Source organism: Sminthopsis crassicaudata, chromosome 1 (genome assembly GCF_048593235.1).
Source record: "Sminthopsis crassicaudata isolate SCR6 chromosome 1, ASM4859323v1, whole genome shotgun sequence".
NCBI classification, from domain to species: domain Eukaryota; kingdom Metazoa; phylum Chordata; class Mammalia; order Dasyuromorphia; family Dasyuridae; genus Sminthopsis; species Sminthopsis crassicaudata.
In genome coordinates this window covers 98538368-98565718 of record NC_133617.1, presented here as the reverse complement: position 1 = coordinate 98565718, position 27351 = coordinate 98538368, and the positions used below count along the sequence as shown (strand labels likewise).

The 27351-nt window shown below is 32.2% G+C and overlaps 1 protein-coding gene across 8 annotated transcripts in view; it reads left to right on the top strand.

Annotated features, from left to right (window-relative positions):
- EFR3A (EFR3 homolog A) overlaps nt 1-25535 on the top strand; it is a 138506-nt gene extending 112971 nt beyond the window's left edge. For 4 of the 8 annotated variants that reach the window (XM_074265435.1, XM_074265447.1, XM_074265457.1 and 1 more), the window contains 5 exons: nt 6695-6786; nt 14600-14648; nt 15635-15738; nt 21198-21247; nt 23068-23302. In XM_074265435.1, coding sequence (XP_074121536.1) covers nt 6695-6786; nt 14600-14648; nt 15635-15738; nt 21198-21247; nt 23068-23173 — 401 coding nt within the window. In that variant the 3' untranslated portion in view covers nt 23174-23302. Of the gene's footprint in view, nt 1-6694; nt 6787-14599; nt 14649-15634; nt 15739-21197; nt 21248-23067; nt 23303-24430 lie in introns of those variants that run through there. The other 4 variants (XM_074265440.1, XM_074265430.1, XM_074265442.1 and 1 more) reach the window with 2 other exon arrangements.
- Nucleotides 25536-27351: the final 1816 nt, after the last annotated feature.

Sequence of the window (27351 nt, the reverse complement as noted above, 5' to 3'; positions counted from 1 at the left end):
CAAGTTCATTTGAATAGAGCAAAGGGATAAATTAAAAACAATTTCAATGTTTTGAACACACATAGCAATCAGAATAAATAGATTCCACTGAAATAAACAAGTAGTGGAAAGGTACCAATTTTAAGGAAAAGTTGTGGGAAGTACATTCAGCTTCCCTGCAGTAAAATATGCAGAATTATTTCAGACTTGAGAATTTCCAAGAAAAAAGATAAATCATTAATCTTAAATGCTATGAATTCAAGGAGGATTAGAACTAGAAAATCTAAGAAGGACATTATAAATAAATTTCAAGGATGGTGTATAGCTGCAAGATTTTGAAGGATTAGTATTTTCAAAAAAACAAAAAACAAAACTTGGCAGTGAATGTGATTTAGATATAATTGCCTTTGGCAATAGTGCAAAAAACATTCCTTGTGGCAGTGGAAAAAAGGTGGCAGTACCCATTCATGTCTTTAAGTGCCTTCATAAATGAAAAATGGCATACAGTAGTTTAAAATGCATATTGGAACACAAGGATTTCTTTTTTAAGATCTTGGTTTATTTTTTAGATTTAGTCATGTCAAGGAGTATCAAAGGCAGCTGAGTGGTACAATGGATAGAGCCCTGGGCCTGGAGTCATCAGATACTTATTTAAAGTATCCTTTTTGACCTCAGCTGAAGAAGAAAATCACAAACCACTCCAGTAATTCTGCCAAGTAAATCCCAAAATGGGGTCATGAAGAGTTGGACATCTCTAAAAATGACTAAACAACCACACCATAGCAAGGCAGCCATTAATACTAATAGAGCACTTAAAACAGACAAGTTAAGCCATTTAGTGGCATATAAAAACTATCTGTAGCATTAACCCATAAATGAAAGTAATATAATTTTTTTCACTTCTCACCTGAGTGAAGAAAAATAAAGAACTAATTCTTAAATTCCTAATGTGTTTTTTGCTTTATTTTTAGGTCCTTGAATGCCTGTTTTAGAGACTTGTCTGTAACATTTAAATGTTCTTTCATTAACATTTTTTGAGGCCTCACTCTTTAACAATAACAGCAGTAATAATAACTAATATCTATATAGTGCCTACTATGTTCTTACAGAATCCTTAGACAAAAAGAAGGTAAAATATATATTTTGGGTATGCTTTATTTTCTTCTGTACAAGTAAAATCTAATGTTTGAATCAGTAACCTTTGGACAAATTATAAATCTTGGGATTTTTGTATGCAGTTAAATAATTATTTTATGAAATTGCACAGAAAGAATATATATACATTATATATCTATATACATATAATAATACATTATTTAATTTTCAAATTAGCTTGGCATTATATAGTCATTACCAAAAGTTTTGTACAGTGTTATTCACTATTAAGCTAATAATTTTCATAGTTCATGTGCATATGTAGTTGTTAGCTAAAGTTAACTTTTTAGTTAGTATAGACTTTAAAATTAGGTATGTGTATATGTGTAGCATACACACTCATACAGTTTTTAAGCCAACCTCTGTATAATACATATACAGATACACAAGATGGCAGTAAAGCATTGTTAATAGCAGTTGGGTTCTGGGTCTCTTAAGTACTGTTTCTGAAAGTTAGGTCACAGTAATATAGTTTTGAAGAAGAAAAAAGTAAACATAAAGCAATACCTTTATTCTTAGTAAATGTCTTAAACACTACAGTGAGGAATGAAAAGATGAAAAGGGTATTTGTAGAATAGAAGATGGTCTTGTTGAACTTGGAAGTAGTGATGCAAAGGATCTTAAGGAAATGGCTTCAAAAAAAATACTAGGTGTCCAAGTGACTCCTGATTAATGACATCTGAATTCTTTTCAATTTAGCAAGAAATACCAGAGAATATATTAAACTATGGCATTTTAACAGTCTTTGAAAAATAGGAGCAGGATCAAGTTGTCTAAGGTGGGGAGTTTTATATCTGTTGGATACTATCATTAGGTATGTATGTACTTTGAGGAGCCTTTTTACTTTTATGATAGTGTTTGAATTGTGTTCTGCTTCTATTTATACTTGGGCCTTTCTTAATTTTAAGTCCTATCAATAAATAATATATAATAATTATTAGCCACAGTCATAAGAATAATCATAAAATGTATCTTTAAGACAATTTTTTTTCTTTTCCAATATGAAAAGAATGAGGTTTTAAAAACAAAATAAGTTCCTGTTCAATTTAAAATTATATGTATACATATATATGATATATAGTATAATATGTATGAATATATATGTTTATATTTTATGTGTATATATTTGCCTGTTTTCTATCCTTTTCCTGAGTTTCTTAGGCTTTTTTTTAGCCTATTGCTACTTATATTGATGTTTGCTGAAAAAAAAGTTTCACACTTAATTTTTTTTTTCTGTTTTCAAGTTTTTACCGCTGATCTAAAATTAGGGTTTTCATTGGTGTTATTTGTTTTTGGTTTTTGATTGAGGGAGGAGTTGTGGGTGAAGTCCATCAATTTTTTTCCTAATTTATTTGAAAATCCCTTTTGGTAGGAGGTGTTGTGAATAGTACTTCATTATTTACTGACAAGTCTTAATTCTTATGAGCCTTATTATTACATTTAGGTCACAAATAGAGATTATAAACAAATTACAGCCTGATTAAAAAGCTAGTGTAATGCAAAGATGTCCTTCAATGCACCAGTATTTATTAAGCTGTGTACTTAATGATATAAAGATAGATATAAACAAAATGAAATAGTTTCTATTATCAAGTAATTTATATTCTAAGGGGGGAAACAGTATGTGTATATATAAGGAGCTTGCAATTTAGATGAGAACATTAGGACATTGGTGGGGAGGCCTTCCAGAAAAGTGGCATATAAATGAAAACAGTATGCCTTTAGAATTCTCAAGAAACCAAGATAACTTTCCTTTGGGATAAGCAATTAAGACTTTATAAAGAAGGTGATATTTGTGCTAGCCTTGAAAGGATAAAAGGTACTTGAGGAATGGACAGAAGACTAATTTGGTGGGGAATATGGCTCACATGGAGTGTTAGGAGATAAGGTTTGAAAGATAACTAAGACCAAGCTTTAGAAAATTTTAAGTGATTAGACTTGATAAAATTATGGGAAGGTAGTGAAGGTCTTTGAGTTGGGGAATTATGTGATCAAAGTAGTATTTTAGAAAGATTTATGGGTTGAAAATGTACTTGACAGATTTGAGAAAAGAAGTTGGAAATGGAATGACTAGTTAAAATACTATTGAAATAGTTCTAGCATGAAATATTAAGAGTATGAATTAGAATAGTCACTATGGAACTGAAAAGAAAGAGAGTCCTACAAATCTGTAACTTTCTATCAGTTCCCACTGTCCCCATCCTAAAAAAGGCCTCTTCTACCCTATCTACTTGAACAGTCACACTTATCTTCTAATGATAAACTTTCCTACCTTTGATACCTTCGTTTTCTAAAGTATCATTCCAAAGGCTGGTAGACTAGTCTTATGCATAATCTAGTCAGGTCACTTCCTCTCATTTGTTGGGTTCTGTTGATTCCTTTTGCCAGATATCCAAAGCCTATGGAATCTGGCACTATCCACTTTTCCAATCTTATCTTTTCCCCTATTACATTTATTTTATTCTAGTGAAATTAAGATTACTATATGTCTCAAATGAACCCTGCACTTAAATACTTGTCAGTCAGTTAACCATTCCATAGACACACATTTATTAAAGGCTTACCATATACTAGCTGGTTATTGACCCATATTCTCAGAGGACCAAAATGATATCACTATGTTAGAGTTGATTATGTGTCCATCTGTGGCTGCTCAGACCAATATGAGCTCAGAACTCTGTCACAAGTTGGATACAAATAGTCCCTATGAACATTGGGATAGCTTCTCTAACTTTGAGCATCTTGTGTTTCTTCTGAACTAATTCGATTCTGTTTTACTCAAAAAGCACAGCATTATCTTTGCTCCTTGCTGGACAGTCCTGTGCCAGTGTCTCCCATGCCATACAATCTATTCTAAAAGTTTTAAGAGACTTGAGACTGTCCTTGTATCACTTTTTCTGACCACCATGTGAGTGCTTGTCATCTGTGAGTTCTCCATAAAATAATCTTTTTGACAAGTGTACATTAGACATTCAAACTGCAATCAAGTGAGAAGAGTTGTGCTCTCTGCATTAGAGTTGGAATGCTTGGCAGTTTAGTTCGAAAAAGGACTTAATGTCTGGTATCTTATCCTTCCAGGTGATCTTTAGAATCTTCCTAAAACAATGGAAGCAGTTCAGTTTCCTGGCATGACACCATCCCAGATTTCACAGGCACACAACAATGAGTTTAACATAACAGCTCTGTAGACCTTCAATTTAGAAATTAGTCTAATACCTTTTCTTTCCTACACTTTTCTTTGGAATACAGCTCAGTGGTAAAGCATTTGACTACAGATTAAGAGGTCTCTGGTTAAAATCTGGGTGCCCCCTAGGCAGTAATATGTACCAGTTAAAGAATCAAAGAAGGAAGGGAAGAAACTATGGTCCCCTGTTCTCAAGAAGCTTACATTATAAAATGAAACAGCTATATGTGTTAATAGGATTCATAGATTAGATAGAATATGACCTTAGAAAGGAGGACTAAAGTATTTTGTAGATTTTTTTTTTTCATTTTTCTTTTTGTTTATAATTATATCCTTTTCCTTCTTACCGATTTCAGTCAGTTAGTCAACATGTATTAATTAGCATAGGAGACATAGGAGTCTGTCCAGAAATTAAGCATCTTTACCAAAGCTGTTTGTTGGAAGAACAGTTTGTCCTGATGTGAGCTGGACCTTTTGAAATCTCTTCCAACTCTGATTCTCTGAGGTATGAAGAAGCAGGATAATTCTTTTGTCTATTATTTAAACCAAAAAGAGAGAATGGTGGTTATAACTCTTCATGCTGCCAATATGAAAAGGATTATAGAATTTAGTAACTATTAGGTCATTTATGACTTTCAAAAAACATAGAACTGTGGTAGAAATGAAAATCAACATATAATTGGGAAAATTAAACACAGATAATTGCAAGGTGGTGGGAAAATGAGTAGTAAGGAGGGAGATGTAACTCAACATTATTAAATTATTCCTTCAAGAAGTTTGACTGAACTAGAATAGTAGATAGAGAGCAACATGAGAGTCAATGGAAGATTTATCTCAACATTAATCAATTGGTATTTGTTAAGCGCTTAAAATGTTCTATTCATTCATTTCACCATTGAAAGGTACAAAGAAAAAATGAAATAGTCTCTGACCTCAAGGGATTAATTGCCTTTAACCAGAAAGGCAACATATGTATACGTGCACACACACACACACACACAATACTTTCAGGGAAAGTAGAAAATAACTTTAGAGATACTGAATAATTGACTTTTTTCTTTTTTTATGCCTGCTATAGCAATGATTAAATTTCTCTGCAATAACTGGAATGTAGGATTGGTGAAGACTAGACTCTTTGAAAAAGACTGATATACTTTAAAAAGTTAATTAAAGCAATCAAAGATGAAAATGAGGCTTATAATTTCTACTGTCAGTCCTGAGAAACTTAAATAACTCTTGATTTCATGCAAAAGAAAAAAAATTGCATTTAAATTTGAGTAATATTTAAAAATCTTAATGTAGTGATCCTCCTCTTCAATTAACTTCATATAATTAAGAAATGTGTAGATTTAACATTAAGAGAATAGTTAATGTTGATTACTGGCTAATGCTAATAAATGTCAAAGATAATATGGTAGGAATGAAGTAAAGGTAAGTTTTAAAAAACTGCCCCCTAGAAGGAAAGGTCCTAATGACTAGGGTAAATAAGATACTTCAAGACTTCCTGAAGAACAATTTTAAGCTGTGAAGAAATTAAACAGGAAAGTGAGTAAAGGAAAGGCATGAGGAAGAGCTGATACAAAGGCAGAGGGATGAGAGATGGAGTTCTGTGTATGAAGAATAACAAATAGACTTGCAAGAGAAGATTAAAAGAAGACAATGCAGCAAGGAACTTTGTTGTAAAGAATTTTATGTGTTATTTAGAGGAGTTTATTTTTGATCTTAGAGATAATAGGGAATTATTGGAATTTGTTGAGAAGGAGCTTGATGTGGTCAGGCCCCCCTATTTCTGAAAATTACTGTAGGGATTACATGGAGGACAGATTGGAATAGAGGGAAAGTTAAGGCAGAAAGGGCAACTCACAGTCTTGTAATAGTGAAAGATAATTAGGAGCAAGATCTTTAAAAGTAAACAAGCTAAGAGTTAAGGAAGCCCCGCTCTGAGTTGGTGTTTTTTTGAATAGACAAGGTTTTTAATATAAGATCTGTTGTAGAAAAAGATATAACAGAGTGAGGAGTGAGCACACTAAGAAGCAGAACTGAATTACTAGAAGGATGGTGATGCCCTCAGTAGCAATAGAAAAATAAAGAAAAGTGCTGAGCTTAAGGGGGGGGAATAATTAAATTGGGAGGTAGGTAAGATATCTGTCTGTAGATAGGGTAATAAGCCAATATGAAGGAAAATATTAAAAACTAAAGAGAGGATGATGAAAGACAAAGCTCACTGCCTTTAAATATTTCTTGAACTACCTTTTTCATATTTTCTCTAGGTAGAGAATATTAGTATTCTTTTTGCATCAAAAACAATTAAAAATAAAAATTGAATCTTGTTTCTAATGGAAAGAAAAACTACAAATTTTTTTTTTTTAAATCTAGATGAAGATCGACTTTCTAGAAGGAAGAGCATTGTAGACACTGTATCTATCCAGGTGGATATTTTACCAGGCAGCAACCCTGTTGAAGATGTGGTAAGTTATTGAAAGTTAATCTGTGAGCTTTGTTTTGAGACTGTCAAAATTTTTGTCAGTTTTTCCTCCCACTGTATCTGATAGAATATTATCAATGTCTTACTTTAAAATGAAATATATAGTATGTCAACTCAGATTACCCTTTAGATAGAAGCATTTTAAAAGTTTTAGTAGTCATTCATATTACTTAGGCTTTGAATCTTTTAATGTTGAAAAGTAGTTTTTTTATGCATGGTTTTAAAGTTCTTTTAAAATAGTTTTTGTTTTAAACAATATCATAACTTCCCAATAACTCTCACTTTTCTAGTCCATAAATGATATGATAAAGAAATAAAATAGAGAGAAAAAAAACAATTCAGCAATACTAATTAGCACATCAGTTATGTCCAGCAGTGGTTAAAATTAGTGTTCTACTTTTATAACCTCTGCCTTTGCAAAAAAAGGTGGAACGGTAGTTTATGTAGATACCTCATCTTTGGGAGCAAGCTTAAATAAGACATGGTTGTTAAAGTTCTTTTTATTTTATTTAGCATATCAATTTAGTTATATGCTATTTAACTTATATACTAAAGCAATTTAAACTTTATAGTTATATTATGTCATCATAGAGAAATCTTGTAGTCTTGTAGGTTAGGTTCATAGTATCATAGCCATTATGAAGACTACTAAAAATAAAGTGTTGTACAACATGTACAACAAGATATGTACAAGGTATCATATAATTAGTGTATCAGATCATTTTATTAAATATGTATTAGTCACAGATAGAATTATTCTCTTGGTCTAGGTTGCATATTGCTTTTACGGAATTTTCCCATTGATGGAAAATTATAACTTTGATTTCAATGTTATCAAACAACCCTCAAAAACTCCTAGTATAGATTATTTAGAAATTGGCATTTCTTCTCAGTGTTTGTTCCCTATTTTGGACCTAAATTTTAATAGCACCACTGTGCTGCTACTAGATTTTCACCCATTCACTTATGCTTTATTCATCCAAGACTGGACAAATCATTAGACTGTGACAAGGAAGTCACAGAATCTTTTCTCTGTTTTTATGAAAATATTACCTCTTTAAAAAATTGTTCACATTCCAAAAAAAACTTGTTTTCTTGTTTATACAAAATAAACCATGAAAATAATGTTATCAAAACAGTGAAGAACATCATCTAAAATCACTTCTTGTGTTACTATGTGGCAACTCCCAGATCTTCAGGTTTCCTGATAGTTGATTTGTATTGGTAATTGACATCTCAAACACTAGTGTGATAGGTAGGGACAGCAGTTGCTGGGTTTGTATTATTCATACTATTTTCACTAAGAAATATTCAGTGATTGGCTTAAATCTCATTCTGATGTCTCTGTCAGGCACCTACATAATTAAGTTTTTGAAAGCCAGGCCAATTAAGAACAAGCTCTGCCAGGTCCTACCAACAGGGAAATGCTCCATATACATATACATACATATATGTATATATGTAGGTATAAGTCTACATAGATAGGTATTTAAATATAGAATATATATATATATATAGAGAGAGAGAGAGAGAGAGAGAGAAAGAGAGAGAGAGAGAGAAAAAAATATAGATATAATTAATTCCTCTAATAGACTATTAGGACTGTCTTTCAAAGACCAGCCTAGTTCTGGTGGCACCTCAGCAGGCTGGTTACACAGTGATTATTAACCTTTTTATTTTTTGATGAAACTACCAACTTTTAAAAGTGCTCTGCCATGTCATAGAGGGGTTGTGATCTATAACATTGATGCATTTCCAAATATTAAAATGAGACTTGGGGGTATCAAGGGCAAGTTATTATATTACCAATTGGATTTAGTCAGAAACCTCTCTCTACTCCACTTTACGGATTTTTCTGTTATAAAGCCTAGTGGTAACTTAACCTCCATTTAATAATTGTGGCAAATAATATCCTTTCTTTAGTGTTGATGTCTGGTTGTTGCCACTGTCTTCTTTTGGGGTGCTTGCTTTTTAAATTTAGTTCTTCATATATGTTTGCCAAATACAATGCTGTCTTATGAACCATTCGTTTTTTAATTACAATTTTTTATTTTGATACTACCTTTTTTATACAGCATTTTTAGCTGATATTACTGAATTAATCTATAAATTGATCTGAGAAGTTCATTTCATAGATATTTTGCATAAAATATTCACATGGGGGGGAAAGTACTCATAGTTTTTAAACAGAAGATGAATTTTACATTAAAAGGCATTTATTACCCTGTGTTCCCATTTGAAGCTCCTGTACTGCAAACTTGGTTCTATATTGCTACAGTAAAGTCAAACAAGTCTCATCCAGGGCATCTGAATAGTCGAATATACTACAGTATTAGATTCAGCTGAGCCAAACTCCAGCTTCAAACTTATTCACCAGGACAGCATTCAACATAACACATATTGGAAATGTTTGCTCTAATACAAGGTAACAGTACAGAGTTTCCAGCTAGGCAATAAATATCAAAATTTTAAAATCATAGAAAAGGGGAAATAGATGGATTCTGGAAACTAGACTGGTAAGCTTGTTCTTTATGTCTTGCAAAATTCTAGAATGGATTTGTGAGCATTTAGAAGAAAAAGAGCTGATCATTAAGAGTCAGTATGGACTTAGTAAGAATAAAGCCTTCCAAACTGACATCATTTTCTTATACTAGTGTATCTTGATTTTTATAGAACATTTAATAAGATGTTTTTTTGTATCCTTGTAGATAAAATAGTTTTCCTTATACATTCTGGCCCAACTGGCCTACTTGCTATTCCATGTACATGAAATTCCCTCTCCCATTGCCAGCTCTTTGCACACAGTCCTGAGCTCAGAATATTCTCCCCTTTACCTCTGTCTCGCCAGAATTTCAATCTTTTTTCAAAGACCAACTAGTACTTTCATGATCCATTCTGGCATTAGGGCTTGCCCATTCTTCTTTTTGCCCCTCACAAAAAAATTACTTTTGTATATATTTTGTAATGAAAGTAAGTATAACTTAGTAACTACACATTAGGGCTGTGGCTCTGGGTCAATCATTTAATGTGTCAGATCTTTAGTCAACTGTCTAAGAAGTTATAGTCAAGCTGCCAAATCTACATTAATCAAAAGGGTTTCCTTATCCGATAAATCATTTTTACAATAATGAAATCATAAGACCAGTCCTCTATCCCTATCTTATATTGACTCATTTATACATATTTTTCTCCCAGTAGACTATAGTTAATATTTTAACATTGTATCTATTTTTAAAAAAAGAAAAAAATGTTGGCATTATTATAAGTAACTTTTATGCATATATATATATATATGTGGGTGTGTGAGGATGTTGCATATGTGTACAGCAGCCATAACAGTGGATATGGTTGGTCTCAATTTCATTCTAAGTTTATTCCTCACTGCTAAAATATACTGCATTTCTTTGTGACCCTAGACAAAGTACTTAACATTGCAGTGCCTTAGCAACTTTCCAAAACTCTAAATTTCAGAGGAAGTAATGATCTTTATACATTTGTCAGTTTCCTGATAAATTTATCAGTGCTTATCGGTTTCCTCAACAAGAGTTCCCTATATTAATGAAATCAGCTAATACACAAGTTTGCTGATGAATCAATGAAACAACTGTAATTATGATTTTCTTTTGCCTTATATGCTCAGAACCTTGCTAATAAAAAAGAAACCACTGCTTAATCCTTTTTCTAGTTTTTCTGTTTTCAGAAACTTCTATTTGTTATTGCCCAATTTCCTATCTTCTATTTTTTAAAAAAAATGAGACTTATAATCAGCTCTTGATTAAGAGAGACTTTATATGGAATATAAATTATTTTGCTTTTGAGTAAATAGTACATTTTTCAATGCTGTGTATTAAGCTATTTAGCTTATCATTTATTTTAAGAATAGAAACCCTTGAAACATCCCTTTTGAAAAATTGATCTATTCATATGAGTTAGAATTATATGAAAAACAATTATTTCAAAGATTTTCAAATCAAATGAACCTCTATTTGCATCTCTACTGTGAATTAATCACACTGCCAATCCCTCAAGGAATTTAAATTCTATTGTGGAATTCTCTTTTTATCTGATTCCTACCAACAGATAAAATAGGTCTGGAGTATTACATGAGCACATGGAGTGAGGGAGTGACTGACTCTTCTGTCCTAACTAGAATAGAGTTTGTGATAGAGAGAAAGTCTGGTCATAGTTTGACATCTATCCTAGATTTTATAGATCAGATTTCAAAGGGTTCACGGGATAACTAAATAGGGTCTTGAGGAATAAAATTCTATAGTAAAAGTCAGCACAGAAGAAGTAGAAAGCTGTCAAGAATGATATTTTGAAGGTACAAAATAGGAAATTTTTATTCCATTGAGAGACGGGAGGTGAATTGTCAAAAGAAACCAATGTGAAAGATTAAAGAATTTATCAACTTCAGTGATGAGTATGTGTATGCCTGTCTGCTTGTGTCTGTGTAATAAAAGTAGTGACAGATAATGTGAATAGCTACAATAGCACTGACTGATCATATGAGAATAGGATGAGGAGTACAAATAGAATGAACTAGAGCAGATCTCTTTCTTCTGCAAAGAAGAGTTACCTTTGCCCTGGAAGGAACACATTGAAAATAGCTAGTTAGGGAGTTGATATCTAGGATAAGCAAGAAGAACACAATCACTAACTATAGGCTAATGGTTTTTGGCAAAATTCTGTAATGGTTAAGAATGAGCTTATTAAAAGTAAAGGAAGAAAGAAGCTTCAATCATAAAAAAATATATATAGAACCAGTATTTCTAGACTAATTTTTTTTTTCCAACAGGCATACTGAATTTGAGAAGTGATATATATATATATATATATATATATATATAGAGAGAGAGAGAGAGAGAGAGAGAGAGAGAGAGAGAGAGAGAGAGAGAGAGAGAGAGAGAGAGAGAGTGTTTGTGTCAATTTTTAGTAAGACTTTTGATAAATCTCATGATGGATAATTTTCTAGACTCAGGATATTTGTGTTACTTTGGAAGGATATTTCCAGGGGAGCGTTCCTGTGATCTGTTCTTGGCCTTATGTTATTTAACTTTTTTTAAATATGTGATTTGGTTAAAGATATTGATAAGATCCTTATCAAACTTACAAGTAGCACAGAGAGAGGAGAGATAGCTAGCAAGGCAGAGGAGAGTCATAAATTCCTTTCCCCTTTACCCCACTCTATTATCTACCCCCAAATCTTGATAGGGTAGATAGAATTGAAATTAAAAAGCTAAAGTTTGGAACTGAAACTGAAAAGCTAAAATTTAGTTGATAAATGTAAGATTTATAATTTAGTTCAAGGAATTAACTTCATAGTACATTATGAAGAAGCCATGATTAATTAGTGTGGAAAAGATGTGGGGGATATAATGTTGCACATTCAGAATGGATCAATGTTATGATTGTGTTGATCACTCATTTCAGTTGTGTCTAACTTTTCATAACCCCTTTTGTTTCTATTTTTGTCAAAGATGCTGGATTGGCTGGCTGTTTCCTTCTCTAGCTTATTTTGCAGATGAGGAAACTGAGGCAAACAAAGTTGATTGACTTGTCCAATGTTACCCATCTAAGTAAATGTCTGAGGAAGATAAATCTTCCTGACTTCAGGCCTGGTACTCTATGCACTGTGCCATCTAGCTGCCCTGCAACATTATTAAATGGAAGCCAAAAAAGTTAGTGTAGTCTTAGGATACATTAAATTGTCATATATCTTTCAAGACTAGGACATTATAGTTTTTCTGTATTTTTGCCCTAGTAAGACAATCTTTGGAGGACTATGTTGAATTCTACACATCATTTTTTAGAAAGGACATCATGAACCAGGAGAAATGTTGAGAGGCAGGAAATCAGAATGGTAAAGCACCCCTACTTCGTGCTGTGTCATGCAGTCCGTTGAAGGAACTAGGAACATTTAGCTTGAAGAAGAGAAGATTCAAGTGGAATGTTATAGCTGTCTTGAACTACTGGAAAGGCTACCACAAATTAATTTTTTGTTTGGCCCCAAAGGGCAGACCTATAGGCTGTGCCTGGAAGTTGCAAAGATTATATATAGGTAGAAACTTCCTAACATTGAGATCTGTAAGTAGATTGGACTTCTTCAGCATTGGACCTCAAGGAGGTCTTCAGGCAAAGCTGGGATAATCATTCTTAGGTATGTTGTAATAAGGATTCCTAATTTTTAGATGGAAATTGGTTTAAATAAGCACTGAAATACTTTCCATCTTCCATGTGAGTAATATATTTCAGAAACTATCAGTAGAGATATTAAGTTTGCCTTTTCATGCTTTCCTATAACTCAGATAAGCAAAAGTGTAAGAAATCTTAGATAGTCAGACTTACAGGCATATTTCCTTTTTTTTTTTTTTTTTTTTTTAGCCTGTCCAAAGTCCTAGCAATTGCAGATTATTGTGTTTCTCCTAAAATATATATGAAGGTCTGCTTTAATTTTGTTGAATACAACAGTAAATATAGAAATGGCATAAATTAGATCATTTGCTTTTTTTTTTTTAAATCAGAATGGCATTATGGCATAGTGATACTCAACTGGCCTCAACTCAGAATATCCTAGATTCAAGTCCTATCTCTAACACACACTGACTGCATCACCTTGGGCAGTTACTTAGCTTTTCCAAAATCTGTTTATAAACTCTGACTATAAATTACATAACCGTTGTTAGTCTTCGTTGGTAGAGGAAGTTTTATTTTGAATCAGCTTCCTATACCAATGAAATGTCAAGTCTTTGCTTGTAATATTAAAGGTAAGATAAATCATGGATCTCTTTTGTGTCCTTCAGTCGTATTGAAGAATATGCATGAATTTAGAGAGATTTTTGCTTAACCATACTTAAGTAATATTTATTAGAAATGTTCTTTATATCAGTTGTTTATAATGTAGGGGTTGAATATTTCAGTTGTATATGTTACAGTTACTTAGGAGTCAGTATGAAGAGGGGATAGTAAATAAAGTAGATTTCATAGGCTGAACTGTAACACCTTTTTAGTAAGTATTGTCCTTGTCACTTGGCCTAGAGACCATAGTTTCATCAAAGAGATCTCTGGAAGAGAGACACCAGTTTGGGATACTCACCAAGTCTTTTCCCCTTATTGAAGAATAACTGCGAGTAAATATAAGCCTTAAATGATTTGTCTAGTAAGCTAAAAGTACTTAGAAGACATAAGGATCTTTAGGAATAAGATGAGTTAGAGAGAATTAAAAGTATTATAATAAATGGTGCTAACAGGACTAAACTGGAGAGTTGGGATAAGTGAAATGAGATTGTGAATCCAAAAGAGGAATCTGAAAGAAGTAGGGAAGCAACTTTGAGAGTTATAGCAGAAAGCAAGAATGGCAGGAGAAGCTATTGCTTCATCCTTATGCATTGGCATACTTTGACTTTAATAGGTTGTTCTGCCTTTAGGGAACATCACATTAATAATTAATTAAATAACAAAAACATTTAGAACTGTACCTTAAGTTTTCTGATCATCTTTGGGGGCACCTTATATTATAGCATCTTATGTACTTTATTACCTTTTTTTTTTTTAATAATTATATGACCTTTCCATTTACAGTGAAATTTCTTAATTAAACAAAGGGCTGTTGCTACTAGCAATCTTTAAATAAATTTTCTAGCTTTTCTTTTGCTCTATATTGCATTACTTGATTTAAGAAAAGGAAAAGAAGGAAAAAAAATTGAATATTATGAGATCACTAATGACTAGATTACATTGATATTTACAATAGTCTCTTCCACAACTAATTTCTGTTTAAATCATTTTTTACCCAGGTCACTGCCACTGAAGAAATAACCTTTGAAGCATTGAAAAAAGCAATTGGTGAGATTTATTTTTTCCACTAATTTTTTACAATTCAGCTTTTTGTTGATCCTTATTTAAGATGTTGAAATTTATTTGTTGAGTCAATTCAGCCTTGTCCAACTCTCTGCTCTTAGATGCCTGACCTAGATGCCCTTAGATATCAAAAAAAGAAGCATAAAATACTCTTTAAGTTTCTTGTTAGACATAGGGGTGATTTGAAACTACATTATTTGAGCCTCATAAATTATTTTCTCTACATGGGACAATGTGTCTGCATCAATATCCTCATCTGTAAAATGAATTGGAAAAGAAAATGGCAAACTACTTGGGTGTCTGCCAAGAAAACCTCAAATCAAATCATGAAGAGTTAGACAGGACTGGAAAAGACTTGGAAAAAAATCATTTTTATTAGTTGTTATTGCTACTTTTAAAACTGAAATAACATAAAGAGCTAAAAAAATTAATCATTAATTTGATTAATCTGCTGTTAACTTTGAATGTCAAAAAAATCTAAAGTAAAGACCCACAATATGATCATTTGATCCCCTTGAAGGACTTAAGGGAGTCCATATAGAAAGTGCCTACAATATGGGAAGGAGGGATGAATTGCAGTTTACTCTGGTGGAGGGAACATACACATCTCTGGGATTGCAGGTCTTTTGGATAGTAATGGTATGTAAATGCCTATGCATTTTGTAGAGAGAGGCCAAAAAATACAAGCCTGGCACAGATAAGGCCTTATCTTCCAAGTCTCCTTATTTTTAGTTTTCCATTTCATGTAATAACCTCTCTAAATGTTTCTTTGTTTCTGTTGCAAACACGTAGAAATTTCAAAAATGTTATGTACGTCATACTTTGATTTTATTTCCTCACTTTTAAATCAATGTAGTTTCCAATACTATCATGTAAATCCTTTGGATTTCTTATGGGAAGTTTATTGCTATTAAATGTGCTTTTTTTAGGTAACTGACTTGTTAATTTAATCCATTTTCATATTTTTAAAGATACCAATGGAATGGAAGAACAAGAAAAAGAGAAGAGGCGTCTTGTGATAGAGAAGTTTCAGAAAGCACCTTTTGAAGAAATTGCAGCACAGTGTGAATCCAAAGTGAGCACCTATGTAATTTGGCATTATGGCAAAATATGGTTTTTATTAAATAGGATCCAAGTAGTTCTTATTTTTTTAAAGTAATATTCCATAAAAATACAAGTGAGAAATTCCAAATGAAACTGCAGAGAAACTGAAGTCTGCTTTTAGTTTTGCTGTGGAACTAATTAACACCTTTTAAAGGTAAAAACTTCATAAGGGAAGGCGCAAAACCTAGTGAAAGTTAAAAATGCTCAAAGAACATAATGCGAACTTGTTTTCAATCTTGATTTATTTGAAGATAAAAGACATACCTATTAAATTGTTATATTTGATGAATTGTGAACTTATTTTCTCTTGTGAAAAAAGTTGTTTCTCAATTGAATTCTTAAACTATAGATAGGTTAACAAACCACCAGGAAATATCCTCCAGACTCTGAAAACTCTTTCAGTAAATAGTCACGTAATGATGCAAGCCAATCTAGTAATCTGGCAGTTCAGAGATTATTATTAGTAGTAATGGTAGTAATACTCAGGATTCAGGTCTTACCTCTTGACAAATTTTGGCTTTGTGACCCTGGGCAAATCAAGTAAATTCTCAGTGCCCCCCAAATAGCTGTGTTAGAGAAGCTATTGATCTGAATCAGTAGAAGTTCCTCATAGGGACTTTACATCACTGGAAAATTCATAGATTTTGTTCCAGAATACCCATAATTGAAGTAACAATTAGTATTTTGCCCTTGTTTTGATAATGTGTGCTACATGACTAATAGTCTTCCTTTTCCAGGAAAAGATATACTTCATTTCTTCAGACTGCACTTCTCAGGGGACATGGAAATTGCTTTATTATTGAAAATGAATTGTTTGTGTATTTAAGATGAAATTCTTTTTGTATCAGAATTACTAATTTAGGAAAACTAGTGTATATAGAAGAAATGCATATATTTTCATTGTCCTAGATTGCCATAGCACCTCAAAAAAACATCACCAATCAGTCCTTTTTTTGTTGATATACCTTTCCATGCTCAGCTGATTTAGGCCTCTGCTGTCTTACTGTTCAGAGACCCAAGGTCGCCTCTATTGAAGAAAAAAATATTAATAACATATACTCCATGTTTTAGACATATGTCTTTCACCAGTGATTTTTTTTTTTTTTATCTAACTTCTATATGTCTGTCCTAAAGAGAGAGAATTATCCAATTGGCACAACTTATCTGAACCTTTTCTCCCTGCCCTGTTTTTAGATGTGATTCTCTATCCCAAGCCCTAAGACTAGTTGATATTTATAGGAATTTTAAACAAGTAACAAAGTTATAATATGTTAAAATACCATTTTGGATTATTAGCATTTGAGAATAGTCCCTATGTAATTCCTTTCTTCTTTTTTTTAATTAATTTTATAATTATAACATTTTTTTGTTTTGATAGTACATATGCATAGGTAATTTTTTTTTTTTTACAACATTATCCCTTGTACTCCCTTCTGTTCCGAAATTTTCCCCTCCTTCCCTCCACCCCCTCCCCTAGATGGCAGTCATTCCCATACATTGTAATTCCTTTCTTAAGTTCAAAAGCTGAAGTATTTCTTTCCTTTGATCAGAATTTTAATCCTTAAATGCAAAAAAAGAACACTGCGCTTAAGTAATCATGGTACCAGTCTCTTAAGCAGGGAAGGATACAGGCCAAATCTACAATTTTCTCTAGATAAGTGTTAAATTTTGAGAAAAATCTAAATATTTTCAGAGAAAAGTCTGAAAAAAAATTAGCGTGGAGAGAATTATTTCTTAATATTTTTCACTTGAACTAGAGAGGATTTAAAAAAAACATACCCACCATTCCATATCAAGAGGTAATGTTGGCATTAGAGTAGGATTTCATGAATAGTTTTTCCTTGGGATTTTGACAACCCATGAAAAGAAATCTTTAAAATGAATCATTTGTTGGGTAGAGCCCATTTGACTTGATGATAGAAGAGGATGCTAAGAATTTCATAATCTATGGACTATAAATATCAATTTTATTATTGGAACACTAAATGTGATATTCTTGTGAGTGACTAATTACTGGATGTATTATTAGATGATATTCTTCTTATTAATATAATCAGAAGAAAAAGAATTGCAGCTAAGTGGAAAGAAACTTATTTGTTGATATTGCTTATACTTTAATTGCCAAAGATGAAATGGTAGCAAATTCTACAAAACACAGGATCCTCCAAATAAATATGTTCTCTGATACTTTTGATGACTTGAATACAAAGATGAGAAAGGTGAGGATGGGGAAAAACTGAAAAAGGAACAAGAAAAGCCAGAGATTTGTATAAAAACACAAAGCTTTAGATGATTAACATTTTCTTCCATCTAAGAAGGGTTTTGTGTGTGTGTATGTATACGTATGTTTGTGTATACATGTATGTACAACAAATAAATGATGTTAAACTGAAAAGACTAGAATTAAAGAAGTCATAAAAGGGTTTTGTGATAGTAAGGGAAGAGGAGGATAAATGGTACTACCAACAGATTAAAGGTGGAGTGAAAGTGCACCATTGGTACCCTTAGAATTCCAGGAAAAATCAAGGACATGGATGTATCTCCTTGTCGAGAGAATATAGACAATATGGTTGATCTGCAATCTGATTCACTGAAGAATTTATCTCAGCTGATGAGATTACAGGTCCATATGAGTAATAAGCAGTCTCTTTTTGAGGGTGAAAAAGTAGTGTAAAAATCGGCTTGAAGCTTAATTTCAAAATATCTAAGATCGTAAATAGAAGGAGAAGTAGAATCTGTCAGATTTTCTATTCTTGAGCTCAAAAGATTGCTGCACATAGCAACTGCAGTCATGGAATTAGAAAATGCTTACCTCTTGGAACGAACACAATAGCAAATCTAACCACATACTAAAAAGCAGATATCACCTTGCCAACAAATGCCCTTATAGTCAAAAGTGTGTTCTTTCCAATAGTGGGGTATTGTAAGGATCCTTTAAATGGGCGGCCACGGTGCAACAGGAGATTGAGTGGTCCAGAAGTAATCTCTGTGCATATAGGACTGCCCTGTGGGTGGGATCCTGGCCATATTGAGATGGCTTCGTAATGGGTGATGGCTCTCTCTCTGGTTGGCTGTGTGTGTGACCTTGCAGGTCCTTTATAAGCCCACTGCAGGCAGCAAGTCGCTCTCTTTAACCTGGCTCCCTGGCCTGGGGTAGCCAAGCCAAGCTGATGGATAGCCGAGAGAGGTAAGAAGTTTGGTAATGAACATGTGGATCTTCAGACCAGGTGTTCACTAAGGAGTTAACAAGTCAGGACATTATGTGAGTAGGTATAATAAAGGCGTTTAAGATTATACGTGGCTGTTCTTGAGCATACTATTGGTTATTAAACTATAGATTCAAGAAATTGTGGCCAGAGACCTTGGAAGGCCTCAGAGGAGGCAAGCCAGGTAGAGTTGACACTGCAAAGGTCAGTGGTCAAAGGTGCTCTGTTGGGTCTAGGACAGACTAGTAATTGTAACTGCCAGGAGTGCATGTTACAGGGTATGACTATGAGAGTTTAACTTTAACGAAAGCTGAGTGCTGCAGAAGACTTGAGAGTTCCTTGACAGCAAGATCAAACCAGCCAATACTTAAAGAAATGAATTCAGATCATTCTTTAGAAGGACAAATATTGAGGCTTAAATGTATTGACCACATAATAAGAAACTCTTTGGAAAAGACTATTTTTTAAGTTTTTGCTTGCGTAGATAAAGCAGATTTGAATGTATGAATTTCATTTTTTATTTTATGAAACGCATATTTTCACTTTTAGTCACAAAATAACATTCCTATTAGAACAGGATTCTGTACTTAGCATTTTACTGGGTAAAAGGCCCTCAGATTTTAAACATTTATAGTTCATATAAATATTCTACATTATATAGTTTAAACCCTTTATTTTATAGGCATATTAGACTCAACATGGTATATATAATGCAGCAAACATGAAATGCATGTTATATGCAATCATATATATATATATATATATATATATATATATATATATATATATATATATATATATATATATATATTTAGTTAAATAATAGTGTTCAAATGACTTGTTCTTTTTTGTATATGGGACTTTGGCCACTTTACTGATCTATTTGAGTCCAAGTTTCTTAATTGAAAAATAAAGCTTACACAAGATGATCTCTAAGGTCCTTTCTAGCACTAGATAAAATAAGGTAATTGAATCCCAAGGAGATCAGATAACTTTCTTAAAGTATGTGGCTAATTTTTTATATAGACTACAACTAGAATATTTTACTTAATTAGAACTTACATTACCTGACTCCCAAGAAAGTGTTCTTTCTAATGTATTTTAATTAAACTTTTTTGAAGCTTTTTGCTATTATTGCAAATTAAAGAGGGCAAAGAAAGAAAATTTCTTAATTATATTTTTTATTTTAAACCTATTTATTGAAAGCAACTTCTATTTTCATGTAGTAATCCACTTGCTAAGTTAGGCTATATACACATCAATTATAAAGATTTTATTTGACTGATTCTACAGTTTAATTCACAGAATTCAAATTGAAATGGAATTCAACAACTTTGTCGATTCATCCAGAACAAGAATTCTTTGTACAGTATCCCTGATAAGTAGTTGTCTAGCTTTGGCTCATTTGCCATTATTTTGGAGAAAACTACGAACATTCTAAGATAGCCAATTCCACTTTTATAAATACCTACTTTTAATGAAATGAGTCTGAATTTTTCTTTTTGGAAATTATAACCATTGCTCCTAGGTATGTCCTATGGGGCCAAACATAATGATGATAATATCAAGACATTTATATGATACTGTATTTCCTAATAACCTTGAGGTGTAGGTACTATAGGTGCTATTTTACAGATGAGAAAACTGAGACTCAGAGAGGTTAAATTACTTGCAGCCATGGCCACACAGTATTGGAGGTAAGATTCAAATCCAGGTCTTCCTATCTGGAAGTTCAGCACTCTGCAGTGCAACATTATTCCCTATGATAGCTTTTCAAATTCTAGATAACAACTATACTATATCCATTAAATCCCTTTCTGAGGCTTAAATAATTTCAGTCTCTCTTCAACCAATCCTTCCATTACATGATCACAGAGTACCTTCCTGATTGCCCCTCCTTTGGACACTTATCAGTTTATCAGTGGCCATTGTAAAGTATGGACTTGATTATTTCTTTATTTTGGTTGGGTTGAATTATACACAGGTTACACTGGGTTATAGTGCTGAATGTTGCAACACTGATATATGTAGAGAAACTAGAAAAGACTTTGGCAACCTCAATTATTTGTCATTTGCAAATTTTATTTTTGACCAGTATGTTCAGTGCTGAATCTTACTGTTATGTATTAGGCTTATATGTAATGATGCAAATCATTGGAAGAATGTTCAGCTCTGTGTAGCATTTTTAATATTCCTTTCTCCATTATTCTCTTTCTCCTCATAGGCAAATTTTCTTCATGACAGACTTGCACAAATACTGGAACTTACCATACGGTAAGGATTTATGAATGTAAAACCTTGCTGGGATTAACTAATTCTTCTTTCAGAGAAATATTTTAAAGCCATTTAAAAAAATAAATAGTTATGGTTAAAAACATTTAAGGAAATGGACATCAGCATTTTCTTTTAGAGTAAATATTTCTTTTCTCCATTCCATTGTCCCACTCTCTTATGTACACATTATTGTCCTGAAGGAATAGTCTAGCTGAGTTCTAGAGATTTCCTGTTTTTGTTTGTTTTGTTTTTGTTTTTTTCTGGTTTATTGAAAAGACTCATAGAACTGTCAATAGATTGTAGAGGTGATTATTGCCAAGGACCATGGTGCCATATTACCCACTGCAGGACTTCAGTAAGTTCAGAATAAATATTGATACAGATAACTAATTTTTGAGGGACAGTACCTTGTCTAACATTGTCTCAATTGGTCATATTATTTTTAATTTCCTTTGTTCTTTTAATATGCTGTCTGATTACCCATTCTGAAATGTACTTTTTGAAATAGTACTTTATGCTTGTGCCAAAATAATGCTATGTTCAGTTTAGCTAACTGTTGATTGACCTTGAACTTAAATAGAAGCAGTAACTTGATCTCTTGAATACACACAAAAATCTTAATATAAATAGACCTTTTACAGCAGTTATTCACTTATAGATATCTACAACAGTGAATCAAATCATTTGGAAAAAAACATGGAGGGGAAATAAATTAGTTCTAAGTAGACATTACAGATTGATTTATGTATTTTTAGATACATATGGGTGAAATAAAATCATAAGATTTATGATTCATATCATGTTATATCTTGACCTGTTAGGATATATAAAACTGCTTGTTTTTATACTAAAAATAAGCCTCAGATTTCTTACCTAACTTTTAAGCCTACTTTTGATAGTTTTTCTGTTTCTCTGGTATAAATGACATGCTTATCAAATTTATAGGTATCATAAAGCTAAAAGGATTAGCTAACAACCCAGATTCTTTAATTTTGCACAGAGCTTCATTTGTGTTATGTCATTTTTCCCACACAGTAGGATTCCAGAAAATCAAATGCCAAAGGATAGAATAGAGGAAATATAACTTGTGAAAATAAATTTAACTTCCCTTAATTAATATTCAATGAGTCAAAAGTATGACCTTCTTGGTTAGAGCTATTATCTTGTTCTTCTAGTCCCTGTAACATAATTCCTTTATATCTTGTGAAGGTTTTTTAGGTCCTATAGCATTCCATAATTCTTTGAAATTACAAACCAAATGCTATCCTATAATAAAAGTTCAACAATGTTCCTTTCTTGCTCATCTATTCTTTCTTCACATTTCCTGTATATTCCTATTTTGCATAATATCATGAAATATTCCTATATTTTCCATTTCCCTTTTAATGCTTTTCTGTGGAAGACATTCTCTTAATTGTTAAAGGAACAGCTTAGGCTTCAGGCCTTAGTTAACTTTTTAAAAATTTCATAGTCTAGTAAATAATGTCCCTGCTCTAGGATTGGTGAAACAAAGCAAGGCAAAATGCCATTTTTGTTTTTAAAGCATGTCATTATTGAATTCTGACCTGGAACAATCAGAGTACAATAATTTGAATTACCAAGTGTTTAGACTTGAATATTAGAACTGAAGTTAAGTTGGCAGGCAATACCATCTGTTTTTTTTGACAGACATCACAATTTCTGTAACCTAATTGGAGAGGCCATATCAATGATAAATTTGAAAACAGAATTCTCTGAAGAAGAGAAAAAAAACAAAAAACAATTTTAGATATACCTGTGCTGATGCCTTTTTTTTTTTTTTTTTTTTTTATCTTTTTCAGTCCACCTCCGAGTCCATCAGGAACACTGACCATCACATCTGGACATGCCCAGTACCAGTCTGTCCCAGTTTATGAGATGAAGTTTCCAGATCTCTGTGTGTATTGAGTCTTATGGAGTCTGCTGAATCATATTTAGTTTAAAGTTGAAAATCAAGGCTAAAATCAGTTTTAGGGTTAATTTGCCTCATTCCAGTTAACATATTTATTCAAAATAATTAGGGAACTAAAGTTGAACCAAGTGATTGATTGCCAGAGTAAATTAGACATTTTTAGACTGTATTCTCTTAAATATAATGGAGCATACAGATCTGTCATGTCAATTTGTTTTTTCCATTTGAATTCCCTATTGGTTTTAAAAGTTGAGCAACTGAGATTTTTTTTCATGTTCTATAGTACATTTTAAACTTTTCATAAATGCTTATTTCAAAAGCAAGTTTTTTTATTTTTTTTTCAAATCCTTAATAGGAATTTACAAACATACGGAGTATATATGATGTATTTCATAAACTTATACAGAACTGTTTTTAACAAAAATGTCTTTGACTGCTTGTCATATAGAATAGCAAAGACATGTATTTTCTTGCAATCCCGGAAGCTCTGAATTGGTGGCTTTTTCTTCTTTGCTTTAGAATAAGTTGTCGAAAGCCACTATTGCTTATTTACAGTAACAAATTTGTGTGATGTGTTCAAAGACTGTGATCTAAAAAAATAACGTACTTTTACAAATCTGGTACAGCTATACTGTATTTTCTGCTAAAAGTTTAACTGTTCTTGAGAAGTGTGAAGCTTCCTCTTAGAGCACCAAACTGTGCAATATTTTTCACATCATAGATATATATATATATATATAGTTTATAGGCCATGCTTTGAAATTGCAGTCATATTTTGCTATGGCTTCATTAATTAAGAGAGATATATTTAGTATAGAAAGACATTTTTAAGAAGTTAATTGTTCACTTGTGAATTCATAATACAAAAAATGAGAAGTCTATACATTTCTCTTCATAGCATATTAATTTAAATTTTCAGTACTGTTTTACATGTTGATTATTTTTTAATGAATTCTATAGTTTCAGCCTTCCTAAGTGTTAACTTTAAGTTTATTTTGTAAGATTTGAACCAAATGTACCCATGTATATCTGGGTTTTTTTAGAATTACCTTAGACTTCCCTGTGGTTTTAGAGAACAAGTGTGCTGAATTTCATAGGTTTATATATCTGCTAATATCAGTGCTACAGTTTGTGTGTACTGACATGCTTTTGATAGTATTTTCTTAAAATGGTATGTATTTTGGTGAATTCCTTGGCACTAGGTGTTAATAAACACTTTTTTTCTTCATGGTCCGTTTTGAAATTCTCTTCAGAAGATTAAAAATCATCTGTTCCACAATCCAGTACCTTGAGTGGAAGATTTTTCAACCTACATTGCCATTTACATGAAGCAGCATAAGCATCTCAAAAGCTAAAAGGAACTTAATATTTTCATTTAGAAAATTGTAATAAAGTGTTTGTGTGAATTTGTGTGTATTATTTTAGGCTCTGCTTGAAACAGGAAAAAATGAAGAGATAAACAAAGTCATTGTAAATCTTTTCAATATGTAAGCCAAAATAATGGTTTCCCTTGATGCTTTTTGGAAGTATAATAGTGCATGCTCCATGTTGTAATCAATTAAACCTATGAAATGACACATTGAAACAAGATGGAATGTTCTCAAAACTAGCCATTTCCCAATTAACAGGGTGCTCACAGTTGTAGACAACAGAAGAGCATATCCAGTATTCTTTTGGGGGTATTGCTGTTGCAGCTTGACACCCTAATTGAACAAAAATTTTTGCATCATTATGCCTACTTTTGTCCTGTTTTCCCACTTTGATTTTCTTTTTAAGGTAAGATATTTTTTGACCTACATTCCTTTTTTAAAGAATCTAAATGGGACAGAATGCAGAACAATCATCATCCACTCGGATGCCATTTTATAAATTTAACACTGTGTGCTTTTGTATGAAAAAATATATATAATTTAATAATCTATGAAAATAAAAAATTAAGAATGTATTTTCATTTGCACTCATGCAATATACAAACTGCTGTACATATTTTCTTGTTTTGAAAAATTTACATTTACTGCATGTCTTGATCGCATGTACCCTGGAAAATGTAATTGGCTTTTATTGCACTTTTCCCTTAGTCTGTTCATATATTGTTGGTTTAAGTTTTCCTCAGTTTCACTACAGTAAACTCCTATACATTCTTGATTACCACACTGACTGTTGGCTATAAGTTCTGAGAATGGATATTTTCTTTGATTTATTTCTTGTGTCACAGGAACATTGCAGGTACATGTATATGTGTCTTTTAGGCATTTTGAAGTCTTAGAGTATGGAATTTGTCTACCATCTGATTGTGTTGATTTTATTTTTCTGTAGTTATTAAGTCAAATAAACTGTTAAGTATTCTATTTTAATGTACACAGTTGTTTTGTATCATTTCATTCTTCTTGAACAGCTTTAATACTTAGAATATATAGTGTGTATACTGGACCTCTAGTACCGGTGGCTGTTTCTTTAAAGTTTGATTTTTCACTTGGAGTCCAACAAATTTTATATGTATTTGAGCTTTGCTTTGAATTTTTCCTAATTTACTGTATTTTGTAATAGTACATTTGTACTTGTTAGTTCAAGATAAAATTAAGACCCATTTCCAGAAGTAATATTCATCTCTTGGGTTGTCAATATGGAAATGAGACTTTTTTTAAAATCTTATTTTATCCATGAAGATATATTCTGTAGTAAATGTAATGAATCCAGTTTCATTAACTATAAGGATACACTGTGTGATTGACATGTAAGCAATAAAACAAACCAAAAAAAATAACAAGGAGTCATGTCATGTGCAGTTTTATAACTTTTTTGTAACTGTGTATTTGAAAAATGATATCTTTTAAAGTGAGAACCAAATGTTTTTCCCACTATCAGAATCTGTTCATATATGATTAAGAATATTCAAAATTGTAGGTGAAAGTATTATTGTATAAGTCTTAGCCTACCTTTTGTTAAAAGTTACACTAATGTATAATCTACTATTTTGTTTTTAAATTATACATGATGAATTGTATTTTTGACTTTAATATGATTTTTACTGGTATTATGTGTTAACTAAGCTTGAAAGAACAATCTGAATTAAGATGGAGTATCATCCAGCTTTATTTCAGAAATATGGTTTGCATTAGGAAGTACTTCACTTAAATCTTCGAGTGGGACCACAGAGTTGCATATAGTCTTGTCATCAGAGCACAAGCCTAAATCTAGGCATATATGATTTTAATATTAATTTTGTTTACTATCACATCCTAAGCTTGTGGCTTTTAGATTATTGTAGTCTCCTCTTTGACAGTCCTGACCCTCCTCCCCAATAATGCTATCCCTAACTGTGATTCTTTTATGAATTTCAGGTAAAGGATGACTTTTATGACAAGTCATAAAAAACCATAAACCCAGAATGAACCTCATTTTACAAATGAGGGAAAACAAATGATTAAAATTATTGTGCTAATGTGGAAATGATGTTGAAGTTAGAATTAGGAGTAAAATTGGATTCACATCCTTCTTCTAAAACTTTATAATTGTGTGAACAGGGACAAATCACTTAAACTTCTCAGAGATTTAGTACCTCCTTTGTGGGATTGTTATAAAGCTCAAAGGAGATAATGTATATAAAATGCTTTGCAAATATAAATTGTTGATATCCTGAATTAGATAATTTATAGCAAAGCTAGAGCTAAAATTTAAAAGATGGTGAATTCTCTACATCTTCAGACAAAAACTGGATAATGTTGAGTGTGTTGTGAAAGGAGATTCTTACTGTAAAATGGTTTGGACTAAGTAGCTCCTAAGGTCCCTTTCAATTCAGATTTTATGATCTCTCCTCTCCATTGGTAGCCAGATGCCTAAATAGACTTTTCTGAGAGTGGATTAGGAAGATTTAAAAACCTTCCCATGATAGATACACACACACATACACACTCCTCCCAGAAACCCTTCCTGTAACTACTATACCCAAACATAACATCAATATTTTGTCCATGATTGTAAATGTTTTTCTGCATTCTGGCCCAACACCTGCCAAAAGGTGGAAAACATGTTTTGTCAGCCGTTTTATGGAGCTTTTATTCCTTCCTTGATGGTAATGAAGTCTTTCAAATCCCACTGTTCTTTCCACTTCACCAGGCTGCCAACCATCCTTTGAAAATGAAGTCCATGTATGACAATTGATCCAGTTTCTGTG